At 40.5% G+C, this 16,609-nt stretch overlaps 1 protein-coding gene across 6 annotated transcripts in view; it reads right to left on the reverse strand.

Moving 5' to 3' along the window:
• Positions 1-16,609, reverse strand: part of MAST4 (microtubule associated serine/threonine kinase family member 4) — a 443,204-nt gene that overhangs the window by 116,939 nt on the left and 309,656 nt on the right. For all 6 annotated transcript variants that reach the window (XM_075932355.2, XM_075932356.2, XM_075932359.2 and 3 more), the window contains one exon: positions 4,621-4,709. In XM_075932355.2, coding sequence (XP_075788470.2) covers positions 4,621-4,709 — 89 coding nt within the window. The remainder of the gene's footprint in view (positions 1-4,620; positions 4,710-16,609) is intronic.

Genomic DNA, 16,609 nt, shown 5'->3' on the forward strand with positions numbered 1-16,609 from the left:
AATTATGCAAATGAAGCATGCCGATATTCCATGCCGTGCTTCATTTGCATAAGGTTTCCAGAAGAAGGCTACAGTGTAGGTGTAGCATTAGACTTTGCTCTTTGTTTCCTTCAGTCCCACACACACCCACTCCAGCCTCCTCTCCGACTCAAATTTAAGGCTATTGAGAGACCCGATGGGCAGAATCCCCTGGGATCCTAACATGAAGGGGAAAGGAGTCCAGGACAGCTGGCAGTATTTTAAAGAAGCCTTACTGGAGGCACAGAAAGAAACCATCCCGATGCATAGCAAGAAAGGCAAATGTGGTAGGAGACCGGACTGGCTTACAGTGGAAATCCTTGGTGAACTTAAGCACAAAAAGGAAGCTTACAAAAAGTGGAAACTTGGACAAATGTATAGCTTGAGAATGCTGGGGGGTTATCAGGAAGGCGAAAGTGCAATTGGAATTGTGACTGGCAAAGGATGTGAAGGATAACAAGAAAGGTTTCTACAGGCATGTTAACAAAAAGAAGGTGATCAGAGAGGGTGTGGGACCCCTACTGGATGAAGGAGGTAACCTAGTGACAGATGTTGTGGAGAAAGCTGAAGTACTCAATGCTTTCTTTGCCTCTGTATTCACGGACAAGGTCAGCTCCCGGACTAATGCGCTAAGTGACGCAAGATGGGATGAAGATGGACAGCCCTTGGTGGGTAAAGAACAGGTTAGGAACTATTTAGAAAAACTAAACGTACACAAATCCATGGGTCTGGACTTAATGCATCCGAGGGTACTGAGGGAGTTGGTAAATGTCACTAAGGAGCCTTTGGCCATTAATCTTTGAAAAGTCGTGGAGATCGGGAGAGAACCCGGATGACTGGAAAAAGTCAAATGTAGCGCCCATCTTCAAAAAAGGGAAGAAGGACGATCCAGGGAACTATAGGCCGGTCAGTCTTACCTCGGTTCCTGGAAAAATCATGGAAGGGATCCTCAAGGAATCCATTTTGAGGCACTTGGAAGAGAGGAAAGTGATCAGGAATAGTCAGCATGGATTCACCAAGGGCAAGTCATGCCTGACCAATCTGATTAGCTTCTATGATGAGGTAACTGGCTCTGTGGACATGGGAAACTCAGTGGATGTGATGTACCTCAACTTTAGCAGGTTTTTGATACAGTCTCCCACAATATTCTTGCCAGCAAGTTTAGGGAATGTGGATTGGATAAATGGACGGTAAGATGGATAGAAAGATGTCTACAAGTCCGGGCCCAGCGGGCTGTGATCAACGACTCGATGTCAGGATGGTGGTCAGTTTCTAGTGGAGTGCCCCAAGGTTCGTTTCTAGGACCGGTTTTGTTCAGTATCTTTATTCATGACCTGGATATGGGGATGGATTGCATCGTCAGCAAGTTTGCAGATGACACTAAGCTAGGGGGAAAGGTAGATAAGCTTGAGGGAAGAGATAGGGTCCAGAGTGACTTAGACAAATTGGAGGATTCGGCCACAAGAAACCTGATGAGGTTCAACAAGGACAAGGGCAGAGTCCTGCACTTGGGACGGAAGAATCCCAAGCATTGTTACAGGCTGAGGACCAACCAGCTAAGTAGTAGTTCTGCAGAAAAAGACCTGGGGCTTACAATGGATGAGAAGCTGGAAATGAGTCAACAGTGTGGCCTTGTAGCAAAGAAGGCTAATGGCCTATTTGGGTGCATTAGGAGGAGCATTGCCAGCAGATCCAGAGATGTGATGATTCCCCTTTATTCAGCTCTGGTGAAGCCACATCTGGAGTAGTGTGTCCAGTTCTGGGCCCCCCACTACAAAAAGGATGTGGACGCATTGGAGAGGGTCCAGTGGAGGGCAACCAAAATGATTAGGGGGCTGGAGCATATGACCTATGAGGAGAGGCTGAGAAAGTTGGGTCTGTTTAGTCTGCAGAAGCGAAGAGTGAGGGGGGATTTGATAGCAACCTTCAACTTCCTGAAGGGAGGTTCCAAAGAGGATAGAGAAAGGCTGTTCTCAGTAGTGACAGATGGCAGAACAAGGAGCAATGGTCTCAAGTTGCGGTGGGAGAGGTCTAGGTTGGATATTAGGAAAAACTATTTCACTAGGAGAGTGGTGAAGCACCGGAATGGGTTACCTAGAGAAGTAGTGGAGTCTCCATCCCTAGAGGTGTTTAAGTCTCGGCTTGACAAAGCCCTGGCTGGGTTGATTTAGTTGGGATTGGTCCTGCCTAGAGCAGGGAGCTTGTCTTGTTAACCTTCTGAGGTCTCTTCCAGCTTTATGGTTCTATGATTCTAATGCTATGATAAGATATTACTGCAGTACCCAAGGTTGCTCCTGTCTCCCATTAGTTATCAATACATCTGGCTAATCTTTGGCTATTGTCACTCATCCAGTAATATCCATGTGCCCTGCAATGCTACTGCTTCATTAAGCTGTTTGTTCCTTCTTCACTCACTTCTCTTTCTCTCTACTTTTTATTCCTGGAGGAAATCTGCACCAAAATATGAAAAATTCTGCATATTTTATATGCCAAAATGAAACAATATAATTATGCCAAATTTGATTATTTTGGGAATTTATTTCAAAATATGCAGCAGCAAGTAATGTCTCTACAGATATAAACACCAAAAAAGATTCCCTAGGAATCGAGAGTTAAACTGTGATAACCCAGTTCTATTTCTGCTTGAAAGAAAAACCCAAATACAACAAAAAGGCTCTGCAATAATACTCAGAAGCAGCTTAAACCTTCCTCCTTTTGTTTCATCTGCATCACAGAAAGATGTACTTCCAAGCAATCATGAATTAGGGACGAAAACAATAAATATAGAGCATCTCATCTTCAAGTAATTTTAGAAGGTGTTTATTCAGTACAGCAGATTTTAAAGCCACCATTCACATCAGGGACAATTCAGATAAGCCATAAATCCCAGTATACCAAGGACTTTTCTATACTGAAATTTCCCCCTGAATCCAGCCATCAGAGATCAGCTACTTGTGTAGCTTCACTGCACCAGTGTCAACTTCCGGTATAGACAAGCAAAACCAGGATTCGCACTGGTGCAGCCTATTTCTATCTAAAACTAGGGCAAATCACAGCTTTCATGATCTACAATAGAAGCCTGAACAGGGGCAACTATATCAATATCTGGAATTATGGCAAATCTGTAATACAAACAAGGCCCCAAACTGCAAAAACAGGCAGCAAATATGTTAACTCTGGGGGTGAAATATATGAGAACATAAATAGATTCCAACAGATCATGGGGAACTAGAATAGATATTGTGACAAGTAGCCATAAGCTCCTGAAGGTGTTGCATATATTATTTAATGCGGGGGATGCCAAGTGGTTTAAAGCTCACGTTTGATCTACTTAATAATCAATACTAATATTTTTAATTTTAAAAGCAACTTCTCAACAGCCATATGACATCAATATTATTGTACCTATTTTAGAGATTGAGTAGCTGCAAAAGAGAGAGTAAATTATTTGGCAAAAGCCACAGATGGTTATCAGTCACAAATGTCTGATGTTTACTCATGACTTTCAGATTTTGCTCAAGCCAGTTGACTGTGCCCACTTTTTAAATGACTGCAGAGCAGTATGAAATGAGTCAGAGTCTAAGCACTGATTTATTTGTTTTTTAAAAAATGAACCAATGCTGAGTTTGAAGTTTCACCAGTCCCTGCCCTCATGAACCATTACAAAAACTCAAGCTCTTTTTACTGGTTCTGAAATGGCATTACATAAACATTTTTGTTCCTATAGCTACATTGGGCTGCCCACAATTGTGAGGACAGGCATATTTCTCACAGCATTGCTGGTCAGAGGCATGAGACAGCCTACTAATGTCTTACTGACTGAACCTACCAATGTCCTTTTAAAAATGAAGATGAAACCCATCTTTCAGCTCTCTCCTTCAACTTATAAGTTCTCAAATAGCTCTCCATAGCCACACTTTAACTATCTTTGACAGCCTGCCTGCCTATGACTAATGCCAGTTGCCACACTCTCACCTTTTTATTGTAGCACTCCCAGGGATTTAATTGTGACTCAGCTGTACACACAATGTAATACAAAATACTTTTTTGTACTGCATTCTACTGTACAGGCAAGATTCTGACACAAAACAAATAATAAACAACAATAATGTTGCTCTTATTTACAGATTTTCATCCATAGGTCTCAAAGTGCTTTCCAAACAATGGACACCAATTTACAGATAGGGAAATGGTGGTTAAGAAACTTGAAGTGACCCCGCACATTCTCAAGCAACACGTATGAAAAGAACTGAGAACAGAACTCAAGATATCATGATGCGCTATCAAACATCCGATCCACTGGCAACATTGCCACCTTGCGCTGAACTGAAGTTGGAGAATGGGGAAAATCTACATCTGTCAATATGTAATTGGGCAAAAATAAGGTTAACCTCACATGATGATATGTTATGTGCCTACTGCCATAGTTTAGTGGTTCGGAACAGAGTAACTAGGGTTCTCATCATGATTATTTTCAAATTGTAGTTATTACAAACAATGGGGAGAAAGTTACCCTGCAGGAATATAGTGGGCTAGATAATGTTTTTCCTAAAGAATTAAAGGCATTCATACAAATGACATAAGTAACATTAAGTGGTTTACCTGCATGAGCTGAAAGCGGTGAATGAGGCCGAGGAAGAGCTGGAGATTGGCCATTGCCTATCAAGCTCTTTCGGTTACTTGTCCGACAACTGTAGGGACAAAAAAAAAAAACCCTTAAAATTAGAAAATAGCATAACCTCTAAACAAGCATTAGTTACTACTCCTGCACTCACTCAGCAGCACAATCTCCCATTAAAATCATATGATTCAACAAGAGTTTGGAGTGTGCAAGAAATCTAGATCAGTTACATCATAGTAAGAAGTGTCACTTCCCATATAATTACACAAGATAATACATTACGGATAATTATCCAGCTTGCAAGACATTTACCATTCAGTTAGCTCAAAGACCTATGCACCAATTCACAGTACTTTAGTAAGTCAATGTTCTGTGTCACTAGTGTGGCTTAGGATCAAATTACAGCTTGTTTCCTAGATACAATATCTTGTAACATACTGCCTTTTATTATACACACAACATGAAAAAACACATCAAAACAAATCTGGATTTGGAATGGTCAGGCAATGATTAAATATATTTGCATTTACATGAACTTTCTTACTCCAAATCAAATTCAATGAAGAGCAATGATTTGTCAATCTTATGATGATACACTAATTAAAAAGCTAATTATTTGGATAAATTTAACATCTGTGCCTTTTGTCAATAGAACAGATGAGACCAACAAAGAAAAACATTCCTTCACTCACACATTTCAACTCAAGTACTGCAAATCCACTGTTTCTCCCATCATAGATCATACGATATAAATAATAAATTCATACTTCTATTAAAGTAAGGAAAAAGTTGGGATCTTTTCCTTAACTGCATCTTATTATTCATTACATTTCATTGTTTACTACCTTGCAACAGTATTCAAACACAGACACTATTTAACTTAATACATGTAAGCAGCTCCATGAAGCCAATAGGGCTACTTGTGCATAACATTAAGGAGGTAGGTGTCTGCAGGAGTGAGAAAGGGGTCATAAATTTTCCCTGCAAATCTTTTAGAGAGACAATAAGATCAATTCAGGCCAAAAATGTACCCTAACTTGATTAGAAAGATTTCTAATATTATATAGAAAATTCCAATAAAAGTAGGGTTTTAATTAAACATTTTCCTGCATTATTTTGAGTCTAAACCTTACATTTTGTTTTGTATGACTGCCAGAAAAGGAAATTGACTAGTTCCCTCTTTACACAAGCTAAATATAGAAAATATAAAAAGGTGAGCAAATAGCATAAATGGTTAGCACTAAATAAGATTTTTTTTTAAATCCAAGGTATTATTAACAAGGTTGTCAATGTTTTAAAAACATTGCTTTTTAACAGCACAATATGTGCTGACTTACTCAATTCTGATTAACTGTTTGCAATGGAGCAGCAGAAAAGCCCACCAAAATGACCATTTGGTTCCAGCTGACTATAAGAACAAAGTGAGACCAACACTCAGTTGACTGGTAATGGAGAAATATCAGACTAATATTAATATAAATTTAACTGTAAATGCATAGGAAAATTTTTATTTATGATCTTTTTTAAGTTTGTGGAACATGGGCAAAAATACATCATACTAAATATGTCATCATCCCCTAAATTAAAAATGAAATAAAATCTCCTTAAATCCTACCTATTATCTGGATGTCGGGGAAAATTTTAATACATTTTTGTGGTATATTTTTGAGTTGTAAAGACTGACAGTTTGGGTTTTGTCAAGTGCTATTTCTTCTCCAATGAAACCAGTCACTTGCTTCATAGGATCAGGGCCCATTGAACTTATTCAATAAGACAATGTGTGAGCGATTAGAAAAACAACATCTAGCTCCTAACATCTAGCTCTACCCATTCCTCAAAGATGACATCAGCAGGGGGAGAGGGAAGGGCATATTGCTAGAGGACATTTTGTGAAGAGAGAAACTTTGTGGGGATACAGGTCTGTAGAGCCTGCATAAACTTGGGTAACTGAAATAAGCAATCACGTTTCCCTCACAATTACTTTTATGTATTTCTACTGCTGAAGCTGTTTTATTAAATACTTCTCTGTGTTGTTTCTGCGAAGTTCTGGCTATGTAACTAAGCTATTCAATAAACTTTGCTCTTGTGAAGGTGCTTTCTACTACCAATTACTTTAGTAAATAGTTGTTATATGGTAATAGCAAGGTACAAGTAAGTTTTTTTTTAAATTATTACCCTTGTAGTCTTAAATGTAGGGAAATTATTATATAAAGGGGGAAGAAGATTAACTGAAATAAACAGACAAAACTCTGAAAATGCATAATATTTATATATGAACTATTTTAAATAATTTCTCAAGGATACTTAATCCTTAGTATATGTGTTTTTTGTAGTCAATATCTTATTCGAAATGGTCCACATAAAATGCTTCATATTTCTACAGACCTCAAATCCAAAGTCATCTTGCCACATTCCAACTCTAAGTTTCATACAGCTGTTGTATACTGTGGCAAACCACAGCTTATCGTCTGCTGCTGCTTTTTAATGTTTTAACCACTGTTCATTTATTAATCTTCCATCCTGCAACTGTGTAGAGTGCAAGTTCTCCACATGCTTCAGCTGCACATGAAGAATAGTGAAAAGTGGTCCAGAATGCGAAGCAGATTTTCAGGACCATCCATTGCTGACACAGCTATCTTTGTGCTACAGTGGTGTACAGCTTTTGGCATTTACCCTGAAGCCCTTCTCTTTGATGAGGCACTATCGTGTCATCAAATATTACTTTCGTGTCAATATTACTGTTTTCCATACACCACTAACATGCTTCCCATATTCTTTACAGTGAAGATAGAACCATTATGCAAAGTAAAGTATCCCAAACCTCACTTTGCTCCTCCATTGTCATGTACATCTAAAACAGACTCTCCCTCTCACAGAATGTGTTTCTAAATACCTAAATGTTGATCTCAAAATTTGCCAAGCATGAAATGTGGCATGAAAGTGGCTTCTTTTCACTTTAATAACTTTTTTTTTTATTGAACACACACAATGCTTCAATATTTTATTGGTATAAAATTACTTAAAAATGCCCTCTCTCCAACTTTGGCTTTAATTATGTCCAAGTACAGAATTCTATGATTCAATTTACAGTAAACTTCCGATAATCCGGCACCTTTAGGACCCAGGGGGTGCCGGATTATCAAATATGCCAGACCATCAGAAGAGAGAGCTATGAGGGGTCTGGGGTGGAGTGGGGGGGGATGCACCCCTCAGTGCTGCGGGACCAACCCAGAAGCACCCCAGCTGCTCTGCTCCAGACTTCCCAGAGTCAGCCCTGCTGAAACTGACCAGCGGCTGACTCCGGGAAGCCCGGGGCAGAGCAGCTGGGGTGCTGCCGGGTTGGTCCCAAGTCAGCCGCTGGTCAGTTTCAGCAGCGGCTGTATCGGGGAAGCGGGGGGCAGAGCAGCTCCAATTGTCCGGCTGCCCGGAGCACTTCCGGGTTCCAGATGGTGCCGGACCATCAGGAGTGCCGGACCACTGGAGTTTTACTGTATTTAGAACTATGTAAGTAGCATCACTGAAATTTTCAGTTTAATAAGCAGTGTTGCTAAAAATTCAAATATAAACAAATGAGCACAATATTCAGTACTCAAGTATAGTCTCCAGATAAAAAGTTACCAGGGTAACATCTTTTCAACACATACAGACAGAGATCATTGACAAAAACATTTCATTCAAATGCCGTCCTCCTCCTCCCCTCCCCCCATCCCAGCTCCTTTAGGAGTTCTCATTTTTACATTTGTACAGCTAATGATGGACACTAGGGTGGCATTATTGTCATTTGGTAAAATGTATGCAATAATTTTATAAGATTTAAGCACAATTTATTTATTACCATGCTTATTTAAATGTTCTATTAACGAATAATAAGATGAAGAGAGATTGACATCTCCTTGCATTAGCTATCTTGGTAATAAGGTAAGAATCACTGCATGAAAGAGAAACTCCTACTTAGACTGTCACCATCCCTATTTTTCATTCTGTTTCATAAAGACTTTAAACCAGTGCAACCCTGAGAAGTGACACACTACTACCTTGCTAAGGCCTGCATTAAGGAGGTCCTCCGTGGGTAGAAAACATGCAGGGAATCATTAAAAGTGATTAGGGCTGTTAGAGCAAACAAATTTGAGAATTCATGGATGGAGGCAGCAAAGGATTGCCAACTATCGCAGGAATTTTCCTGTATTTGGTCGTGTAATGCCGTGTCTGTTGTGTGTGCACACACGTGTATCCAAGGGATAGTTCAGATGGACAAAATAATGTATCCATTTTCTTCAATCTTCCTGTGCACGCTTTTATTATATTTCCTTTCATACCAGTTATTTCCCACAACCAAATCTGAAAGGATCAACATTAGCTGGCTAGAGGCAGCAGTGACAGCAGAAAGATTTGTCTTTCAGCAGAAAGAAGTCGGACCAGTCTACAGAGATGGCAAGTTGGGGTAGCAGAAACCTTGGTGAGAGACAGGGAACAAACAGTGCCCACAACTGATTTTATATCCTTAGAAGGATACCTATCACAAAGAAGAGACCTGCCTATGGTGAATAAGCAGCGTGACAGCAAATGTTACTTATGATTTAGAAACTACCCATGGGGAAAAAAGCATAGAAGAAAATGAAATATACAAGCTTAACATTTCCTGTCGGTCTCTTCTTTTTCCTAGGCGCCTTCTCTTTGGGCTGTTCCTTGCCTACTGGTATGAAGCCAACTGTGCAAACCGTGTACATAAGGACCTATTTGGTTTTCAAATTGATCATCAACTGGTTCCACTTTTCCTTCCTGTTCTCATATCTACCTACTCCCTTGCCCACTCACTCTCCTCCTCTTTATCTTGTTCTCTTTTCTCAACTTCACACGGTTGGGGAACTGCTTGTTCATTTGTGCTATACACTAATAGGAACAATGACCTAACCTCCCCTCCCTCTGAGTCATTTCCTATTCTTAAAACCGAGTTTCAACCTTAGCATAGGATTCACTCTCTCAGTGAAGGGTTTTGTGATATAATGGATGATACATAAAAATAATTTGTATTGGATCACATAATTAATCTCATGGCACAATTGGACTATAACTACTGACTTATGGGATTCAGTTAAATTAATCCTAACCCTCTTGCTGCTCAAACAAAATCAGACAAAACCCATTTAGGCAGTTTAGGCAGTTTGTTAAAACAGGGTCAATGAAGCAGATGACAAAACTGCTAATGTGGTTATTAAAAGAGAATAGTAGAGAGAAGTCACCATCCATAACTGCTTGGAACACAAGGGTGGGAAAAAAAGTTGGGGCATAAGCAGAGAGCTCAAGGGAAGGTAGACACCACAGAACAGACAAATATCTAATTATTGGGGTATAATGTTTCAGGGATCTTTTTGAAGATAACTGAAGAACATTCATGCAAACACCTAAAATTATAATCCCATAATTAACAACTGGCAGTTTACTATTTTCTATCATACCTGTGTTAACAAAATATTGTTTTACTTCCAAAGGGCTCTGACACAGATACTGCTTAAGTGAGGGCTCTGAATGACTTTTAAAGTAGAAAATATAATCAAGGCTACAAGAGTGGTTAAATGCTGATGGACTCCAAACCTAATCAGTGCAAGAATCTGAAAGGCAAACATGGTACAGACCTAAATAGCATAGGTGAAAATACAAATTTCTTCATTTTTTGTAATAAGGCTTATAATTAAATCATCACATCTCTATTACAATATTCAGAATAGCTTATCACAATTATACAAAAATACAGTTTCTAACAAATACTATATGTACCCTTAAATGCAGCATGTCCCATTACATCCAAAAGAAGAACCTCTGCTTTTTAACTACAAAAAGTATTTTCATTCCTATACATTTGATTATTTTTATGTCCTAGATCTCCTATCAATGTTTTCCAAGCAATATTAATCATTTGCGAGAGCTTCCAAGTTTGCTGCTCTGGAAATTGCAATTCTCTGCTTATCCATAAGACAGGGACAACATGGGACTGCAGTGAAAGCTATCTTGACCCTTGGCCTCTTGGTAAAAGACGTGCAATAAGGATACCAGCTGTGATGTTGAGAGAAGTGGACAAACGATTAACTCCCTGTATGTACCTATGAAACCACCATCATACGGAAAGGAAATTTATTCTTAACAAATCAAGGCTGTTTAAACAACCACTAAAGAAAGACAGCATTTCAGAGCTGAAATATTAAATGCTTGTTTCCTGATGAGGCAATCAAGAGAATAGCTAATGAATGACACAGCCATGTGCGATCATGGAAGTCTCTTCTGTTGTACAAGCATGCCAGCACCAATACAAGAGTAATTACTGTGAATAAAGGTTAATTGCTAAAAATAAAATGTAGGAAGCAAAGGAGGTATTGATACACTACAATCTGCCGTGCTTTCCACAGGAAATTTGGCATCTGTTTTAATCATTTATAATTATATCATTTCAACATTCTAAATTATTAATAATTCACACTTATAATGAAGATGGATAGGGGCTATAAACTCCTCTGGCACCACCTTTAGCAGTGTATTGATAACAGCACTGTGCTGCAACATAGCCCTTCATTTGTGTGTCAGTGTAACATACTGATTTAGATGCAGGTAAAGATTAAAAGGGGATCCTGTATATATGAAGAACTATTGCAAGCATAATCTTGTATTTGCTAATACAAACCTAGAGAGACTAAGCTATCATGGCAGCCAGAATACAAAGGCTGGCTATGTAGACACAAGACAGACCACTAATGTAAGAGCTGCTCTGGGGAAAGAAAAGGCAGATGCAATTTCTGTAACATTAAAAATGTATAGCCGACAAGCACCTCAGGAGAAACAAACTGTCTCTAGTAAGATGTGGGAGGTGCCCACTTAGTTTACACTGGAAAAGTTCAATTTAAGTTATATTTAACTTGTTACAAAGAGTGCTAGCCTATGACTCCACAGTTATTTATTGTCTTTATGAACAAAGACTCCAGAGTGCACAATGCAGTGGTTTAGAGAGCAAAGTTTTTCTAGTATTTTAATTGCTATTCACAAAAGATAAGAATAAGAACTGAGCAAATTCTCTGCATTAAAGAAATAGCAATGTTTTATAAATAAAATTACTGTAAGGCATGCATTGATTTTTCTTATCCCTTTATGAAAAAGTAGTTCTTCTGTATTACTTTGGGACCCCTAAAGACTTTTGCAATACTATAAGAAGCTATCTACCCCGACACTGAGAAGCTGAAAGCCAGCCACAGCGAGAGAATGATGAGTACTCCCTATTGATGAAGCAAAGCAGTAGTCCTATACGGCACTTCTCCCCACCAAGAGCAGACAAAAGAGGGCATCCTCTGTAGACGCAAGGGGTGATGTCAGACTCTATCATTAAATGGAGTTCTCTGTTGCTTTTAAGGGGATGCAGTTTTACTGGCGGGATGTTCCACTGGGAACTCCTACAGGCTCTGGGTTGAACTAGAACCTACAGATTTCATTCAGTCCTAATTATTTTCACATCACTTTAGATTAAGGCTTTAGGCTCACAGGCTTAAAAAAGTTGAGTAAGGCTGCCATCCTTTAGAATTTGGGGAAACACTTTCTCTATTTCCACTTAAAAGCTTAAGTAGGTTCAATTAGCTATAGCGATCATGATAGTCAAGCTAAAATCCAGCCACATGCCCCACTCATTCTAAGTAAACAACCCACTGCAAACTCTCATGAGCTAAAGGATTTTTTTTAAAATTTGACTGTTATAATGCAAGCATCTAAGGCTTATTTTTTAGGTCAGCTCATTTGAAAAGAGGCTGGCTGCCAATAGTCCTAGTTTGTCAGAGTGCATCCTAGATTTTTGGAAAATGATCGAGGGGGGCGGGGGTGTCAGATGCTTAGCCAGTGCTGGGGGGAATGACATGAGCAGTAAGGGATAGCTACAATCCTGTTGCAGAGAGGTGCTTCTTTAGCTTCTAATGTAGTATGATCAGCTTTCCTCTGCTGCCCTAATAGCACCTTGGTAACAACCAAACTATGGCTCCATCTCTGGCACATTAGCTAGCTAGGGCTCACATTTCAACTTAGAATAAGCAGACAACTCCTCACACCAAAATAAAAAATATGTACTGGTCTGGCAAGGTACATTCCTTGCACGTTAAGAGAAGACCAAACATGGGGGGAGTTAATAGAAAATAGGTGGGGACCTGGGGGAGGGAAGGGAAGATAATGTCTCCAGTATCCCCCCACTTGTCTAAGAGTTGCACCCCATTAATCCCTTCTCTTGCAGTCACATATAAATTTTGGTGGAGTTCAGATTCTCTATTTTTCCTCTTTCCAAAGATAAAATGAGACACAAAGTAAGGTAATATATTTTATTGGGGATCAATTTCCGTTGGTGAGAATGTGAAGCTTTCAAACTTATGCAGAGCTCTTATTCAGGGCTGGGAAAGTAGCTTATAAGAAAAACTGTAGCTTAAAATGCAAGAGAATGCACATAAGATGACCCTCTGCATAGGTCATCTGTGAATCTTTAACCTAGGAAGTTTGGTATCAAAGCACAAATTTCTCTTAATTGAGCTAGAACAGTAATTCCATTAGCAGGTAGCAGTACAGGCAGTCCCCGGGTTACGTACAAGATAGGGACTGTAGGTTTATTCTTAAGTTGAATCTGCATGTAAGTCGGAACTGGCATCCAGATTCAGCCGCTGAATCTGGACACCAGTTCTGACTTACATACCGATTCAACTTAAGAACCCCAGGCGTCCCCAAGTCAGCTGCTGCTGAAACTGATCAGCAGCTGATTCCAGGAAGCCCGAGGCAGAGCAAATCTGCCTCGGGCTTCCTGTAGTCAGCGCTGGTCAGTTTCAGCAGCGGCTAACTTGGGGATGCCTGGGGCAGAGCAGCTCGGGTGCTGCTGGGTTGGTCCAGTAGCGCGGCCGCTCCTCGGCGCTACTGGACCAACCCAGCAGCACCCCAGCTGCTCTGCCCCAGGCGTCCTGATTCAGCCACTGCTGAAACTGATCAGCAGCGGCTGAATCAGGACTCCTGGGGCAGAGTAGCTGGGGTGCTGCCGGGTTGTTCCAGTAGCGCCAAGGAGCGGTGCTGTGGGACCAACCAGCAGCGCCCCACCTGCACTACCACAGGCCCCGGGCTTTGCTCCACATCTCCCTGGTCTACTGAGGGGGGCACTAGCTGCGTCCCCCCCAGCAGACCAGAGAGACGCGGAGCAAAGCAGCGGAGGACCCGGGCCGGACCCGCTGCGCTTCCAGATCAGCTGGAAGTGCCGGGGGTCCGGCCTCAGGTCCTGCGCGGCTTTGTTCAGCGTCTCCCTGGTCTGCAGACCAGAGAGACGCTGAGCAAAGCGGCGCAGGACCCGGGGCCGGACCCGCGGCGCTTCCAGCTGATCTGGAAGCGGCCGCGGGTCCGGCCCCGGGTCCTGCGCCGCTTTGGTCTCCGTCTCCCTGGTCTGCTGTCTCCCGCAGCAGACCAGGGAGACGGGGAGCAGCTTTTCTCACCCCTGGTCCCGCCGCTCCAGTCCTCCGGAGCGAGAAAATCCCCGTTCGTATCTGCGGATCCGACATAAGTCGGATCCGCGTAACTCGGGGACTGCCTGTACACCATTATCCTTCAATGGACTCAACAGTTGGTGAGGCAAATGGATGTAAACAAAGGCCTCCAGTGGACAAAGGCCTTTCACATCTCCATGACACTGGCTTATTTGATAAAAGATCTCTTGAATAATAATAAAAACTCTGAAAAGAACTTAAAGCTGCGTCTAAAATATAGAACTTTTGTGATATTTTATTGTTCACTGTAACTAACCACAAATTATTTTTCTTTCGCATACAGCAGAGAACCCAACAAAAGAAAGGAAGCCAGGTTAGGGGAATATTTTAATAGAACTGTATCTTTCCTAAATGACTATGAGGGCAGTCTGGTCTGCTCTGCTCCATGTTATCGCTACACACATTGATTCTGAATTTAATTCTTTACAAATATTTAATTAAGTAACATAACATTTAGCTAAATAGTCTATTTTAACTCCGTAGTTGGACAATATTCATAAAATAGCTGCTTTAAAAGATAAAAATCTGTAATACATGTAAAGTGTGCAGGCAGTGGAGAGCAGACAAAATTTATATTATCTGGGCCATGCAATCGTCAATTTCATAATTCTAGTTCATTATCCAGAGAATGCAATATTCACAACTTCACATTGTACAACTGACTGAATAGATACTAGGGTGTACATTTAACCCTATTGTAGGGCTCTTTTATACCTTATTTCTCCTCTAATGTGACGAAAATGAATAGCATGCTCACTACCATAACTGAACTATTACTTTCAGCTAACTTAATTTCACAATACACAAATATTTTGCTTTCAATATTAAGATAAAAAAACTATGTCACCAGCAGAGAAATATTTGAGAAATGTAAAATGTAATAAGACTACTATTAAATCTTTATAAATCCTATAGTCAAAGCATTCCTTAGGTTCATCCTATCCCTAGCCTCTAATTATGTCTATGTTATTCTATGTTCAATTGTTTCAGGACTTAAATAAAAGGAAAACCAGCCCATTAACAAAAGAAAGCAATCCAGTCATATGCTGATAACATTTTAATAAATGTCCTCCTCAACTATTTGCTGCTATGTAAAGTCTGAAGGTTCAGATGTTTGGAAATATTAATCAAATGACATAGTATTCTAAAGCGCATATTTTGTGAGCATGCATAAATGACTGTAAACACCCAGAATTTAGATCTATCAAGATTAGAGCCAGGAATGAGCTTTAGAACTCATGAATCACTCTGCTCCTTGCTACAAACGACATCTCCTCAGGTGGATGTTCAGTAGGAATGTAAAATTCCGTTAAATCAGTTAACTGGTTAAAGATAATATTTAACATGTTCTTAAATGGGGATGTGCGGGGGCTGTACCAGCCTGGCCATGATGGCTGCACGGCAGGTGGGGAGCTGCTCCAGGCTGGCTGGTCTGGAGCACCCCCCAACCCACAGCAGGCCTGGCTTGGTCACCGGTTAACTAAAACAGGTGAGTATCACCCTTACCAGTTAACTATTTGTATCCTTAGTGTCTAGGTGATTCTGGAAAATTCTTGAGTCTCTACCTTTAGGTCACTAGCCCTTAATCCTGGCTGCTGCTCACCCTGGATAGGAGGCAAATGTGGCCCTTCCACTTCATTATATCAGCTGTGTCTGCTATTCTCTGGCTGGTACAAAGCTCCAAACATTCCTGCTCCTTGATCCCTGATGGGAGTTTGGAAGAATGGAGTATGTTTAAAACAGTTTTTTCCTGCTGCTTCCTGGTTACTGCTTGCAGGTCCATGAGGCTCAAAAAAGCTGACTAGAGCCTGCCCAGAGCTGAACTAGCCATAGACTTATGTTTTCACATCTACCTTCAAAGAAAGGGGTAAAGACTGACTAAAGAGGGCCAGCAGCCTTCAAAAGTGAACTCTGTTAACAAAAAGCACCCATTGGCTGCTTCCAGCTCAACAGCGAATCCACCTTAGCTAAAAATCAGTAACACAAGGTCAGAGACCACCCCATGCCCAATTAACTTAAACTTATTCTAAATGGTATCCACAGCTGTTTCTTTCATTAGTCTATTTCTCACCTTCTGGGAATGAGATTGGCCAAAGCAGGTCAAATTAAAAAATTAATGGCCAGGAAAAGTGGGAGCTGAAATGGAAAGATTCATGGTTGCAGATTCAACCTGTGCAATTTTTTGAATAGTTTTAATGACTAAACTAATTAATACTTACCCTACCTTTCTTAGGCAAACAAACATTGCAACACTTTGCTGATCTGGGCTGCTTTTTTCTTTCCTTATATCCTTCCCAGAGTATCCACTGATTTTGGCATCTCTCTCCCTTTCCATAATCCTCACTTGTCAGTTTCTGCTCTTTTTAATGATTGCACTGTTAAGTGTTCTTGCAAATTCACACCCTTGCCAGTTGTTCCTCCATTTACACTTCATTCT

This window comes from Pelodiscus sinensis, chromosome 6 (assembly GCF_052426305.1).
Source record: "Pelodiscus sinensis isolate ZL-2025 chromosome 6, ASM5242630v1, whole genome shotgun sequence".
In the NCBI taxonomy this organism is placed as follows: Eukaryota; Metazoa; Chordata; order Testudines; family Trionychidae; genus Pelodiscus; species Pelodiscus sinensis.